At 43.4% G+C, this 14,494-nt stretch overlaps 1 protein-coding gene across 2 annotated transcripts in view; it reads right to left on the bottom strand.

Moving 5' to 3' along the window:
• Window positions 1-14,494, bottom strand: part of LOC114564077 (SH3 domain-binding protein 4) — a 56,810-nt gene that overhangs the window by 23,054 nt on the left and 19,262 nt on the right. For both annotated transcript variants that reach the window (XM_028591234.1, XM_028591233.1), the window contains exons 2-3: window positions 4,987-5,211; window positions 709-3,059 (exon numbers count right to left, since the gene is read on the bottom strand). In XM_028591234.1, coding sequence (XP_028447035.1) covers window positions 709-3,059; window positions 4,987-5,110 — 2,475 coding nt within the window. In that variant the 5' untranslated portion in view covers window positions 5,111-5,211. The remainder of the gene's footprint in view (window positions 1-708; window positions 3,060-4,986; window positions 5,212-14,494) is intronic.

Consider the following 14,494-nt stretch of genomic DNA (forward strand, 5'->3'; position numbering starts at 1 on the left):
CCCTCCCAGCAGAATTAACCGACTGGACCACAGGCGAAAGCCAAAAAGCCTAAAGCAGCTGTGGGCAGATAACGGGAGAGAGGAAGGAATTGTGCTCCAAGAAAGAAATATCTGACCAGGAAGGATACAAACAGAAACTTCATTTGACACATGAAGGACAAAAGACATTACTCAAGAATAGACTACTTGTTCATGTTTAAAAATGACAGACAGGATTGTAAAATGTGACATTGGGACCAGGGATATCTCAGACTACTCACCAATTTATCAGAGCCTGCACTTAGATAGTAGAACAAAAAAAAACAATATGGGGACTCAACACTAGTTTACCTACCAACAAAACACTTATACAACAACATATATCGCATATTATACTAAATAATCCTAAATTAAGACCTTCCCTGATCATAATGACAACAGGGGAGCGAACCCGCATATACTGTGGGACACATTAAAGGCAGTAAAGTCAGAGGTTAATTGATATCCCTTAGCACGGCAATGAAGAAAGCAAAAGGGTGAACTTGGCAATGATCTACAAGAATTCGAAAGGTAACACAGCAAGAAACAGAACCTCCAAATTATGATTCAAATTTAAGAAATTACAAATAAAAATCCTGGACATTTATAAAAGCATTTTCTCCGAGTCATTCATTTGAGAAAATGCTTAGGTCACTGCAACAGAGGAGGAAGCCAGAGGTTGTGACTTACCGTCAGGAGTTCTTTCTGGAAGGACTTCCGCTCTTTGCTCTCTGCGTTGTTGCAATCCTCCTTCAGCGTCTCCAGCACCGACGCGACCCTCTCCGGTTCGCTGTCCAGCTCTTGGCGACAGAAATGGGTTAACGGCAGGTTGGCGTATCCGAGGGCGTCCGCGAACGCTCGCCAGTTGCCGATGTTCTCCATCAGTATAGTTCTTACGGAGGCGTAGATGTACGTGAGGAATTTGCAGGGCTTCAGTATCTGCTCCAGTAACAACGAGGTGGTAAGGTCGGGCCCGCTGAAGTAAATGGGCTTAACTTTGCCGACCACTAGCACGTTCTTTGCGTGAACAAATCCCATTTTGCCCTGATAATACCCAATGTACCACTCTTTTGTCCACAACTGACCCTTCAGCTTGATCTTCTCCTCACTCAACAGAGCTACGAAGTCCCCTTTCTTGTACTCCAGCAAGTACTGGTTTTTCGTTTGTCGGATGACAGTTTTGATTAATTTTCCAAACTTCAGGTTATTTATCCTGCGGTCCTGAAAAACGGGGTACTTGGTGGCGATGGCGAGAGGAGACAGAACTATCTTGCCCACTTCTTTCTTCTTCAGGAAACGCCGTTGCACCGATGTCTTTGGGCCTGCTTTGGGCGGCGGGGTCGGAGTCTGGACGCAAAACTGACCCAGTATACAATCGTTGTCGTCTTTGACCTGTATCCTTAAGGTGAAATCGGAAACGTCGTCGGTGTCGCGCGAGGCAATCATGTAGACGAGCCTGCTGACTTTGCCGAGTTTAACCTGAAAGCCCCGGACCACTCTGGCCTGCTCGCCGGCCTTTACCTCATAGTTGGCCATGTTGGAGTAAACCCCAACGCGGAGGTCCTGGGGTTTGGACAGGACGAACTGGTGTTTGCCCCAGAGCTGCAGCACTACTGAAGGAGCAGACTGCGACTGTTTGCCCACCTCACTCACCAATAACGTCTTTGGGGCACAGTCGTGGCCGAACATAGCCACGACTGTCTTGAAGGACGGGTGAATGTGTTTGGGACCATATACTCCTAAGGTGATCTTTTTAACCACATGCTCCCAGACTGTGGAGTCTGGAGGGAGGGACTGGGACTGAGCCACGACACACACGTACATGCACGGCTCCAGGTTATCCAGGCACACCTGGACCACGTCGCCATACATGTACGCCTGAGGAATGGGGCTGTAAGGTCCCTCTTTACAATCGCTCCTGACGCACAACACTTCTGTCGTCTCCCTGCGCTCCATTTTCACCACGACGGACACTTTCATCTCCAGGGTGATGGTGGTTTTGGTCTCCATGTTGCTGAGTTTGATCTCCACCACGGGGCTGACGGTGGTGCGGCGGTCGTTGTTAAGCTCTAGCGGGGGGTCGAGCAGAGCTTTGATCGAGATCTGCTGGGTGTCCCCCGGCACCACGTGGCCCTCGGGTATATGGATGCTGATGTTGCTGTCCGGAAGCTGGACAGCGCCTCCTGAGCTGTCCAGCCGACAGACGATGTTGGTCTCCACTGGCTGCGTCTGGCCCCAGCCCGGGTTCTGACCCAGCGAGTCCAAGTCGTGGCAGGACCTGGCTAGCTTGCGGTGGGTGAGCCACGCTGTCCGGAAGTCCTCCCTGCTCTGGAACTGCTCTGGCGCCGGCGCTTTCAGACCCCCGAAGAAACCAGAGGCCTGAGGGGCATCGGACTGAGCCTGCAGGATGGACAGCTCAGACAAACTGTAGGAGCGCTTGCTTCTAAAAAACGGGTTGTCCCTGCGCAACGTTTGCCCCGCACCTACGGCGGGACTAAGAGGGTTAAAAACACTACTGCCAAAACCATTGATTGCAGCGCTGCTGGTGGAGTTTGGCACTGATGGAGCGAGCGTATCGAACAGAAGGAGGTCAACTGACTTCTCATTGCTGTTCTGATCGAGCGAGCTCTGAGGACCCCCGTTTAGGAAAGGGTTCGTAGAGGTATGGGTTGTTGCAAAAGGATTTCCGTTTTGGAAGGTGGTCGGTTTCAGAATCACACCCGCCCACTCCCCTAGAAGGTCCATTTCTTTGGCCGCCTCCTCGTTACAGTCTCCCACCGTGTCGATCATCCCGCTGTCGTTGAAGGACGAGTCTCTGTAGTTGATGGGCTCCACGTAGGCTGCAGGGATGTAACCCATCTCGGTGTTGTTGTGGGCGTACCACCACTCTCCCCCTGACGAGTCCAGAACGTAGAGGCGGTCCCCTTTCGAGAACTTCAGGGTGGTGAAGCTGGACGGGCAGTAGTCCTTAATGGCGACGACTTCCCTGGCGGCGCCGAAGGAGGCAGTCGCGTCCAGTCGTAAGGCACTGGGAGAAGGCACTAAAAACAAACAAAACCATGTCAGGTGGAGGTGGATGTTGTATGGGATAATTGCATCTTTCACGTGTATCTGATGGAATAAAATAGGTGCAGTGTATGAGTTGGTTTTAGTCTATTAATTGCATTGTTACTGGATTAGATCCATGGGGTGAGGGGGTGTATCGGCATACTGAGCTGTCTACCACAGTGTCTTGTAATGCTACCTCTGTGACGTTACCTTGCACGGCAGCTGGATTCTTGCGATATCACAAGATAACACGAGAATTGCGGGAAAGTCCATCTTGACAGGTCCTCTGAATTCAACGACAAAATACGCAATTTGTCCATGCCTTCGGGAACGACACATCGCATATTAAAAAATAATCTGATTTTACACAGCAGAGTTTTGGGTTCATGTTAGGTTAGGTTTATGGAAAGGATCCCGATTTGGGTTAAAATAACTACTTTGTTAAGGCTGAGGGACCTTTATCGTCAATGTTACACTAATAATACCATGCGCGGCAGCCGGATTCTCGCAATATCACAAGAACACAAGAGAGAATATGCGGGATCACATATCACACGAAATCCCTCTGGACAGCAGCAGGCTGAACCAATCAGCGTCCTGTGAGGAGCTACTAGGACGTGATAGACAGATGCTTCATCCAATCACCTGCCAGGTATTTTATTTTGAAAGGGTCCTTCCTTTACCAACCAGTTTCCAGTGACGGGGCACAGAGAGTCTGCTCAGTAATTCACATTTCCTGCTGATTGTGTTTCTTGAAGTGACAGTGTACAATCTTCAGTTTAACCATGGTAAGAGAGGTATATCCATATTTATGCTGTTTTTCTTATTATATATTCTGTTAATACACTGCATATATCTACATCTATATTATTCTTACTACTAGTGTAATGTCACTGCTGCTACATTGCACATATCTGTACATGTTGTTCATACATTGTTCATATTACAAAGCCATATTTATTCTTGTCTTATTTCTTGTCCTGCCTCTGCACCATTTCTCTATACTTTTTTTGCACTTCTGGTTGGATGTAAACTGAATTCCGCTGTCTTTGTACTTGTACACTGTACAATGGCAATAAAGTTGAATCTAATCTAATCTAATCTAAAACTGAAACACAAACAAATCTGTGTGCAGAGTTTTATTTCAGTCTCTATCTGCACTTACTACAGTCCAGTAAACTGAGGCAGACTACATCACTATTTTGACTGTCATTTTTGTAAACATTGGAGTAACTTCACTTCCAAGTTCTAGACATTTTACACATCATACATACTAGGGCTGCTCAATTATTGAAAAACTCCTTATCACAAAATCAATATTGGTCAATATTGTAATCATGATTATTTAACATGATGGCTCATTGACTTTTGGAAAGATGTTGCATTTATTGAAGTTAAAAAAACGGTTAACAGTTAAACAAATCAACAGTGAGTGAAAACACCTTGAACTGTGAAATATACCTTTCATGCTTTTCCCGTTTTGAACTTTTTGAATTCCCCTTCAGAACACGAGACAAAATAAGAGTTTACTTTCAAGACGTAATGTGCAAAATAAATCGTTTTCCTCGACTGCGTTGTTTTTGTGATCGTTGGCAGCCGAAATCCAAATCGCGATCAACATTCGACTGATTGCGGAGCCCTAATACCAACGCAAACGCAGTTTGAACTACAAAGGCAACTATTCACATTATTAGCATTTTTTTTAATTTATTTTTAAAGCAACACTAGGTAACTTTTTTCCGCTTCGGTCCCCCTACAGGTTGGAAGCGGAATTGTCCATTACATTGTCCAGTTCATTCAAACTACAGAGCCGCTACCCGATCGCACAGTGTAATGTAATGGACAATTCCGCTACCAACCTGTAGGGGGACCGTAGCGGGAAAAGTTCTCTAGTGTTGCTTTAGGTTTTGAGCAGCTGACCTTTGACATCGTTCAGACTGGCTTCTGACAATCCTTCGCTGAGATCGATGAGCGTCCCCTCGGACTTGCAGCGCGGGAGAGAAGTGTTGTTGCTGGTGGCGGCTCTGATTCGATGGGCGGCCATGGTCGGACCTGTCACTGTGCACCAGCTGCTGCGTTCAGGCGACTCTAATGAGCTTCCTCTAGCTAGTGGCCGAGTCGGATGTTAACAGCCTCCCATGATCTCTGTAAGACAAAAACAATATATTGGATTATATAACATATCTAATCAGTCCCTCCAGAAAAACACAATTATGCGATCGCATAATTCAACGCATAATCAGCCAAAGTCCAAATGTCAAAAGTCACACATATATCTCAGCAGAAAGTTGAAAAATGTTGGGTTTACTTCACACAAGAGCAGCCATTTTCCCCTGTTTCCATGGGAATGTTATGAAGTGATGTAATTACGCAACGTGAACATCATTGAAAAGCAGGGTGTTGGGGGGGATCACTTTTTTTTCTCTTTTTCATCAAACCGCAATTTTTGCCAGTTCCTGCAATTTCACTGCATAAAATTGCATAAATATTGCGCTTATTCCATCGCATTTTTTAAGAAAACGTGCCACATAATAAAAATAGTAGCACATACGAGCACATCTCTGGTAAACACAAGAATTAAAGTGGCGCTTTTGAATGACTCTTTGCGGAGAAACTCAGATTTACAGATCTGTCGATCAAATCAACTAATCGATTAGTCGATACGATTGAATGAGTGTTAGTCGACTAAGAATTCCTTGAGTCGAGCACAGCCCTACTGTATACCAGGCTGCGGGGCAGGACAAGTAAAAAAAAAATATATATATATATATAAAATATATATATTTTATTTCCATGACTATTTACATGGTAGATTCTCACTGAAGGCATCAAAACTATGAATGAACACATATGGAATTATGTACTTAACAAAAAAGTGTGAAATAACTTAAACATGTCTTATGTTTTAGATTCTTCAAAGTAGCCACCCTTTGCTTTTTTATTAATAAGGGAAATAATTCCACTAATGAACCCTGACAAAGCACACCTGTGAAGGTAAAACCATTTCAGGTGACTACCTCATGAAGCTCATTGAGAGAACACCAAGGGTTTGCAGAGCTATCAAAAAAAGCAAAGGGTGGCTACTTTGAAGAATCTAAAATATAAGACATGTTTTTGCATGTAAACTAAAAGAAAAATAAATCAACAACAAAAATGTATACTGCGTTTTTGAGAATCAATACAATATTGCAAAACTAAAATATCGCGATGTTCAAGTGTAGTGATTTGTTCTAACACCCTCTACTCTTGTGTAATATTGCTTAAGGAAACTAAGAGCTAAAAAAAAGTGCAAACTGCAGATGTGGGTCAGTGGAACACAGCGGTGCTGGGGACACCAGGCTTTTTACCACGATGCATTACTCACAGCGGTGTCAGCTCGGGACGCCACGCTGCACAGACAGGAAGAGGCAGACGAGAGTTTACTACAGCTGGCGCACCTCTGCCCAACTCTGCCAGCAAAGGCCACAACTGCTCCACTCTGTTAATGAGATTTTATATTTTTTTTATACGACACACTTGGTGTTAACGCTCTGTAAAACCTGCAGTGAAATCTGTGCAGCGACGTTATCGGACATGCACCTTTCAGGGGAATGTTTCAGGAATCTCTGTGTGGGTGTCAAACTCAACTCCACTCAGGGCCAGACTGGGAAATAAGAACCACAGCAAGGGCCGGACAGGTTTTAGTGTATTCACACTCTTATTTCAATTGAAAAGTCAAGCATCTTCTACTGTATTATTGCAACGTGACATCATGACTCTGCGTAAACATACACGGCACTTTCCTAAAGCCAAGTGGCGTGTTATCTGTACGTATTTTGAGCTATCCACGTGTATGTCTACGCTGTATACAGCGGACGTAAACATACACACATGGGATACCTAGGTACTGTCAGGGCACGCCCTCATACTCTGCTTCTGACTGGCTAGTAGTCCTTACCTAGGTACTGTCAGGGCACGCCCTCATACTCTGCTTCTGACTGGCTAGTAGTCCTTACCTAGGTACTGTCAGGGCACGCCCTCATACTCTGCTTCTGACTGGCTAGTAGTCCTTACCTAGGTACTGTCAGGGCACGCCCTCATACTCTGCTTCTGACTGGCTAGTAGTCCTTACCTAGGTACTGTCAGGGCACGCCCTCATACTCTGCTTCTGACTGGCTAGTAGTCCTTACCTAGGTACTGAGTTTGTGCGACTCCCAACAAAGATGGAACAGAAGTGAGATGTCTCACTCTGTAGCTAAAACAGGGAGCTCAACACACAGGGTGAAAAGAGGAGCTGCAGCAATGTGCAGTACAACACAAAGATGGTGTTTTCTGAAAATTAAACCACATAAACCTAATCTGGTACAACCTCTAAATACAATTATGAACCTGCAAATGAGCATAATATGAGCACTTTGAAGTGATAATCCACTTTGGATGGATGTGTTTTGCCAGGCTAATGTCATTTGTTTTGGTTATCATTTACTACCCTGCTACCGAGGCCTTTATCAGAGACAACACTTGACACTGACTCGTCATATGAGGGAAAGCAGAGGCGTGACAGCTCATCACTTTAACAATGGCTCTCTTCTATTCAAATGAGTTCGCAAAGGTAGCTGTGTGATGTAAATACTGCAGGAACGGGCCGCAGCAGATGGGCTTATACAGCAGCCCTTCTCTAAGTCCAAACACCAAACAGAAATTCGATCCGGCTCCATCCCATAAACCTCGTGTAATGCATACAATATGTTCTGAAGTGTAAGGTTGTTCTTGAAATATGGGTTTCTTACCACCAAAATGCCCCAAAATAACTTGGATGCATGCGTGTACGTTGGATGGAAGCCAGACATGTCTTTCTCCGTAAAATGAATACTTCCATTTCATAGCATTCGAAAAAAAAAAAAAAAAAAGGGTTTCAAAACAGTATCCTAATTAAACTTTGACATAAACCAGTCTGTGAGCCACTCAATATCCTCTGGTCTTAACTAGTAGTCCAAATAATTCATAATTGTTGCTTTTTTTAACCTAAACAATTAGTTATGATGTCATTTAAATTAGGTTTATTGACCATGAATTAAACGTAGGCTAACAAAAAAGCAGCGTTGAAAAAAAGTGACAAAAACATTTAGAAAAATCGTCAAAAGCAGTAAAAGAAACCCCACAAGGGTTAAATATATTTTCTATTGAACAATACATTGTTGGCGATGTTGAATATACATGATTTTTTTTTTTTTTACAAAAATGACGAAAGAGCCCCCAGGTCAGGTCAGGTCAGATGTAAAGTCTGGGTGGTCTGCAGCAGCTATCCAAACCTCAGCCCGTTTCAACTCCCACCACAGAACAATGGTGGGCGGGGGCAGCTGGAATGTAAATCTGAGAAAAACCAAGACAACTCGCCACATGTTTCCTGCTCATCCAGTTTCCTGCCTCCTGTCTACACCGACACGCTACATGCCCAGTGTGTGCGTGTGAACGGTCATGTGATTAATACCAGGACCTCTCCTAAGTGGAATGCAGCCATCATTAATGGTTTAATACCAGGGTCTCTCCTAAGTGGAATGCAGCCATCATTAATGGTTTAATACCAGGGTCTCTCCTAAGTGGAATGCAGCCATCATTAATGGTTTAATACCAGGGTCTCTCCTAAGTGGAATGCAGCCATCATTAATGGTTTAATACCAGGGTCTCTCCTAAGTGGAATGCAGCCATCAGTAATGGTTTAATACCAGGGTCTCTCCTAAGTGGAATGCAGCCATCATTAATGGTTTAATACCAGGGTCTCTCCTAAGTGGAATGCAGCCATTTGAGCTGGATATTTTGGAATTATTTAGGTTTTTTTAACCATGAAGCAAATATATCAACTCTTCATATTTCTATGACTATACCTTTTAATTATACGGTCCAAAAGATGACTAGTTTAACCCCAACTCTTTAACCACTGTTTGCAATCTGACTTCAAACTAGAGGTGTTGAGATGAATCAAATAATCGATGCATGGAATCGTGGACATGGACGATGCTGCATCGACAATCGGCCGGCTAATAATCGATTATTTCTGTTTACAATTTAATGTAGGCCTAACAACATTCTGTTTACATATTCTGGTATGTTTTTGCACATTCAGGAAGTGCCATGTGCTCAGTGCTGTATAGTTGTATGCATCCAATGTATTTAGTATTAGAGCACTGCAGAATGTTTGGTTTTTGAAGCTTATAAAGTTTAAATAGGACAAGTATTGAGGCAGATTTTTCCACTGTTTTATAAGTTCAATAATTGCAACATCTTTCCAGAAGTCAACGAGTAATCGTCTTAAATTATCGTGATTTCAATATTGACCGAAATAATCGTGATTATATTTTTTTCCATAATCAAGCAGCCCTAATCGAATCGGGAGATCAGTGAGGATTCACACCTCTACTTTAAACCCAACAAAGGCTTCTTGACAGTTCGAGAAAGAAGCGATTAAAAGCCTAAATTCTTCACACAGAACATCTAACTAGTCACGCGGTGCAGTGCTCAGGTTCTGCAGGCTGTGAGAAGATCATTTGGTCCTATCTTTGGTCTGCTGCCCTTGCTCTTCGGAGAGGCTCTGTTGTGTTAGCTGTGGCCTCGCACTGATAGGACTCTGCCGACGCAAACCAAAAGCTATGAATATTAAGTTATAACCACAGCTACCCTCGGCCAACCGCTGCTCTCATTTCCTGTCTGGGTAGTGCTGTGGTCAGTGGGAGAGGAGGCGCGTTGACCCTGCTGAGGCACCGTGAGACGATTCTTCACGCTTGGATTCGCTGCAGCGGCCGTGGGAGAGCAGCCCGTCTTCAGAAAAAGGACAGAATAAAAAAGAATATGTACAGTACAGGCCAAAAGTTTGGACACACTTTCTCATTCAATGCGTTTCCTTTTTATTTTCATGACTATTTACTAGGGCTGTCCTCGACTAAAGAAATCCTTAGTCGACTAACACTTATAGGATTTTGTCGACTAATCGATTAGTTGATTTTATTGACAGAGCTGTGCTCTTTGAGAGGTGGTTAAGACTAGAAAAGCACAATATAAATGTAGTTAATTAACCATCTTTAAAACTGAGTTTCTCCACAATTAATCCTGCAAAAGAAATATATATTATATAATAACATAAGCACAAGTAGTTTCATCCCACCAACCCTCCATCGATTTATACATTTATATATTTACATATTTACATATAACAATAAAAACAAGAAGACTCAATCAGTGCTGACTTACTTTTTTTTTAATCACTGCTGATAAAGGATATCCCCTCTTTGGGGGTAAAGGGTGGGGTTAAAAATATTTGCCAAGTCGGGGTGCCTGGATAGGTCACCTGGTAGAGCGTGCGGCCCACGTACAAAGGCTCAGTCCTTCTCGCAGTCAACTCCAACCTGCGGCCTTTGCTGCATGTCATTCCCCCTCTGTCTCTCTCTCTCTCTCTCTCTCTCTCTCTCTCTCTCTCTCTCTCTCTCTCTCTCTCCCCTTTCACATCTCCAGCTGTCCTATATAAAAAAGGCCTAAAATGCCCCAAAAAATAATCTTAAAAGTGCCCCCGTAAAATATTACGGGGGCACTGCAGCTCAGGCTGGAAACCTGTACGTTTATCTATCCTGCTTCCGTTACAAATGTGCGGGGACCAATCACAAACTGGCTTATCCACCTGGCGCGCTATTGGCGGGTTCAACACGATGACCATAGAGAAGCGACTTCTTGTTTACGTTCAACATGGCGGCCACTGAAAGCGCAGCTGTCGCTGCTACGTCACCCTGATCGCTGCTCTGATTGGTTGAAGGGCTGTCCAATTGCGTACAGAGTCATGTGAACTACGCCCGTTGATCCCGCCTCTTGTGCAGTAGAGAATACAGAGCAGACTCCCCCAGACTAATGTTCAATCTTACAAGATGGAGCTTGGTCTGCTGATAGCCACACTAATCTTATGCAGTTTTTACGCTTTAAATATGTCGGTAAGATGGAAACGGACGCAACAACTTGTTTTGTTCCAACGTGCTGTGAACTGTTTTCAGTCCTGAAAGTCAGACAGAAGCTGGTCTGAATCCTGGGTTTCCTCTGTGTTGATTTTATAGTGGCGGCCCACCATGGCAAAATTTCTGCCACCACGGTATCAAAAATAGGGCTGTACAAAAAAAATGTAGTCGCGATTGCCTTTGAAATTATCCTGCCGACATAATGCACCCCCCACATTGCAATTTAACAACCAGTAGAACTATTCAGAGGTTATTGGGCCCGTCCAGTTTAACAACCAGTAGAACTATTCAGAGGTTATTGGGCCCGTCCAGTTTAACAAGTAGAACTATTCAGAGGTTATTGGGCCCGTCCAGTTTAACAACAAGTAGAACTATTCAGAGGTTATTGGGCCCGTCCAGTTTAACAACAAGTAGAACTATTCAGAGGTTATTGGGCCCGTCCAGTTTAACAACAAGTAGAACTATTCAGAGGTTATTGGGCCCGTCCAGTTTAACAACAAGTAGAACTATTCAGAGGTTAATGGACCCGTCCAGTTTAACAACCAGTAGAACTATTCAGAGGTTATTGGGCCCGTCCAGTTTAACAACAAGTAGAACTATTCAGAGGTTATTGGGCCCGTCCAGTTTAACAACAAGTAGAACTATTCAGAGGTTATTGGGCCCGTCCAGTTTAACAACAAGTAGAACTATTCAGAGGTTATTGGACCCGTCCAGTTTAACAACAAGTAGAACTATTCAGAGGTTATTGGGCCCGTCCACTTTAACAAGTAGAACTATTCAGATGTTATTGGACCCGTCCAGTTTAACAAGTAGAACTATTCAGAGGTTAATGGACCCGTCGAGTTTAACAAGTAGAACTATTCAGAGGTTATTGGACCCGTCCAGTTTAACAACCAGTAGAACTATTCAGAGGTTACTGGACCCGTCCAATTTAACAACAAGTAGAACTATTCAGAGGTTATTGGACCCGTCCAGTTTAACAACCAGTAGAACTATTCAGAGGTTACTGGACCCGTCCAATTTAACAACAAGTAGAACTATTCAGAGGTTATTGGGCCCGTCCACTTTAACAAGTAGAACTATTCAGAGGTTATTGGACCCGTCCAGTTTAACAAGTAGAACTATTCAGAGGTTATTGGGCCCGTCCAGTTTAACAAGTAGAACTATTCAGAGGTTATTGGACCCGTCCAGTTTAACAAGTAGAACTATTCAGAGGTTATTGGGCCCGTCCAGTTTAACAAGTAGAACTATTCAGAGGTTATTGGACCCGTCCAGTTTAACAAGTAGAACTATTCAGAGGTTACTGGACCCGTCCAGTTTAACAACAAGTAGAACTATTCAGAGGTTATTGGACCCGTCCAGTTGAACAAGTAGAACTATTCAGAGGTTATTGGGCCCGTCCAGTTTAACAAGTAGAACTATTCAGAGGTTTTTGGGCCCGTCCAGTTTAACAAGTAGAACTATTCAGATGTTATTGGGCCCGTCCAGTTTAACAACCAGTAGAACTATTCAGAGGTTATTGGGCCCGTCCAGTTTAACAACAAGTAGAACTATTCAGAGGTTATTGGACCCGTCCAGTTTAACAACAAGTAGAACTATTCAGAGGTTATTGGGCCCGTCCAGTTTAACAACAAGTAGAACTATTCAGAGGTTATTGGACCCGTCCAGTTTAACAACAAGTAGAACTATTCAGAGGTTATTGGACCCGTCCAGTTTAACAAGTAGAACTATTCAGAGGTTATTGGACCCATCCAGTTTAACAACCAGTAGAACTATTCAGAGGTTACTGGACCCGTCCAATTTAACAACAAGTAGAACTATTCAGAGGTTATTGGGCCCGTCCAGTTTAACAACCAGTAGAACTATTCAGAGGTTACTGGACCCGTCCAATTTAACAACAAGTAGAACTATTCAGAGGTTATTGGACCCGTCCAGTTTAACAACCAGTAGAACTATTCAGAGGTTATTGGGCCCGTCCAGTTTAACAACAAGTAGAACTATTCAGAGGTTATTGGACCCGTCCAGTTTAACAACCAGTAGAACTATTCAGAGGTTACTGGACCCGTCCAATTTAACAACAAGTAGAACTATTCAGAGGTTATTGGGCCCGTCCAGTTTAACAACAAGTAGAACTATTCAGAGGTTATTGGACCCGTCCAGTTTAACAAGTAGAACTATTCAGAGGTTATTGGACCCGTCCAGTTTAACAACCAGTAGAACTATTCAGAGGTTACTGGACCCGTCCAATTTAACAACAAGTAGAACTATTCAGAGGTTATTGGGCCCGTCCAGTTTAACAACCAGTAGAACTATTCAGAGGTTATTGGGCCCGTCTAGTTTAACTCCACATACTGTTGATGGAGGTTATTGCCAAAAAATCCTAAAGGAAACACTGCTGGATCAATGTGGCTCACTTGCTGGATGTCTCAAAATCCCTTCGCTACGGGAAACAACAACCTTTCGAGCTAGCGAGCTAAACGCTGAAAATGGCAACTTTTGAAGAAAAATTGGGTTGGAGCGACAAGGCAGGCCAGCCTGGTTCTTTCGGGGGAACGATTGTAAAGCAGCCCTCCTGCTTACTCATCATGTTCAGTGTTTGCAGTCGCTTCTTTTTTTTTTAGATAGCTTGAGCACTGTTTTGAAAACAAGGAACCGGTTTTTCAAAACCCTACACCCAATTAGCAGGAGACCTCAGACCCTTTGCAAAAAACTATACACTAATTTATGAAAACCATATTTTGTCACCATATCAAACACGTTCCATATGGCTTGATTCTGTGTAAACCACTTACACACTGCTGTTGCTAACCTAAAACACTTTTAGCAATTCTACTTATCAGTGATTAGAGTAATGTGAATGTACAGCACACAGAGATATACAATATACAATACGTTCACCAAACTCTACACAAGACCAATGCTGCAGACTGAGGAAAATATTATGGATTTCTCTCCATAATACCCAAAATCTGTCAACATGTCAACATGGAGAATCCCAACAACATGTCCCAGTTGTCATGCTACTACAGTAGCATAACACGGTTTGCTCAGCAAACAACAGACAAAATACTGTGTCCAGTACAAGTTACAATTACAGTAAAAAAAAAATACAGTACAGAAAATACTAGACTAACCTGCTGCATTTGATATAGTGCTTAAACCTGATTGGTGTGTCTACAATTAAGCACGTGATTGTGCACCTGGTGGCTGTGTTTCACAGGTCGGCTCCTAGGTGTGGTCATTTGACATTTGTCAGTGCTTTGGAATTGCAAGGAAGTGACATCATCATATACTACTTCTGTGTCTAATGTATACAAGGGTGTTTAGTGTTTTGCAAATCACTGTGTGTGTTGTTTTCCAAAAAGTGTGAGGCTGACATTGTGCTTATAGTGGTGCACATCTGGGCCAACATTTTGCTCCTTGAGTGTAAGGTTCTGATAATTGTGTAATACAGC

Source organism: Perca flavescens, chromosome 11 (genome assembly GCF_004354835.1).
Source record: "Perca flavescens isolate YP-PL-M2 chromosome 11, PFLA_1.0, whole genome shotgun sequence".
Taxonomy (NCBI): Eukaryota; Metazoa; Chordata; class Actinopteri; order Perciformes; family Percidae; genus Perca; species Perca flavescens.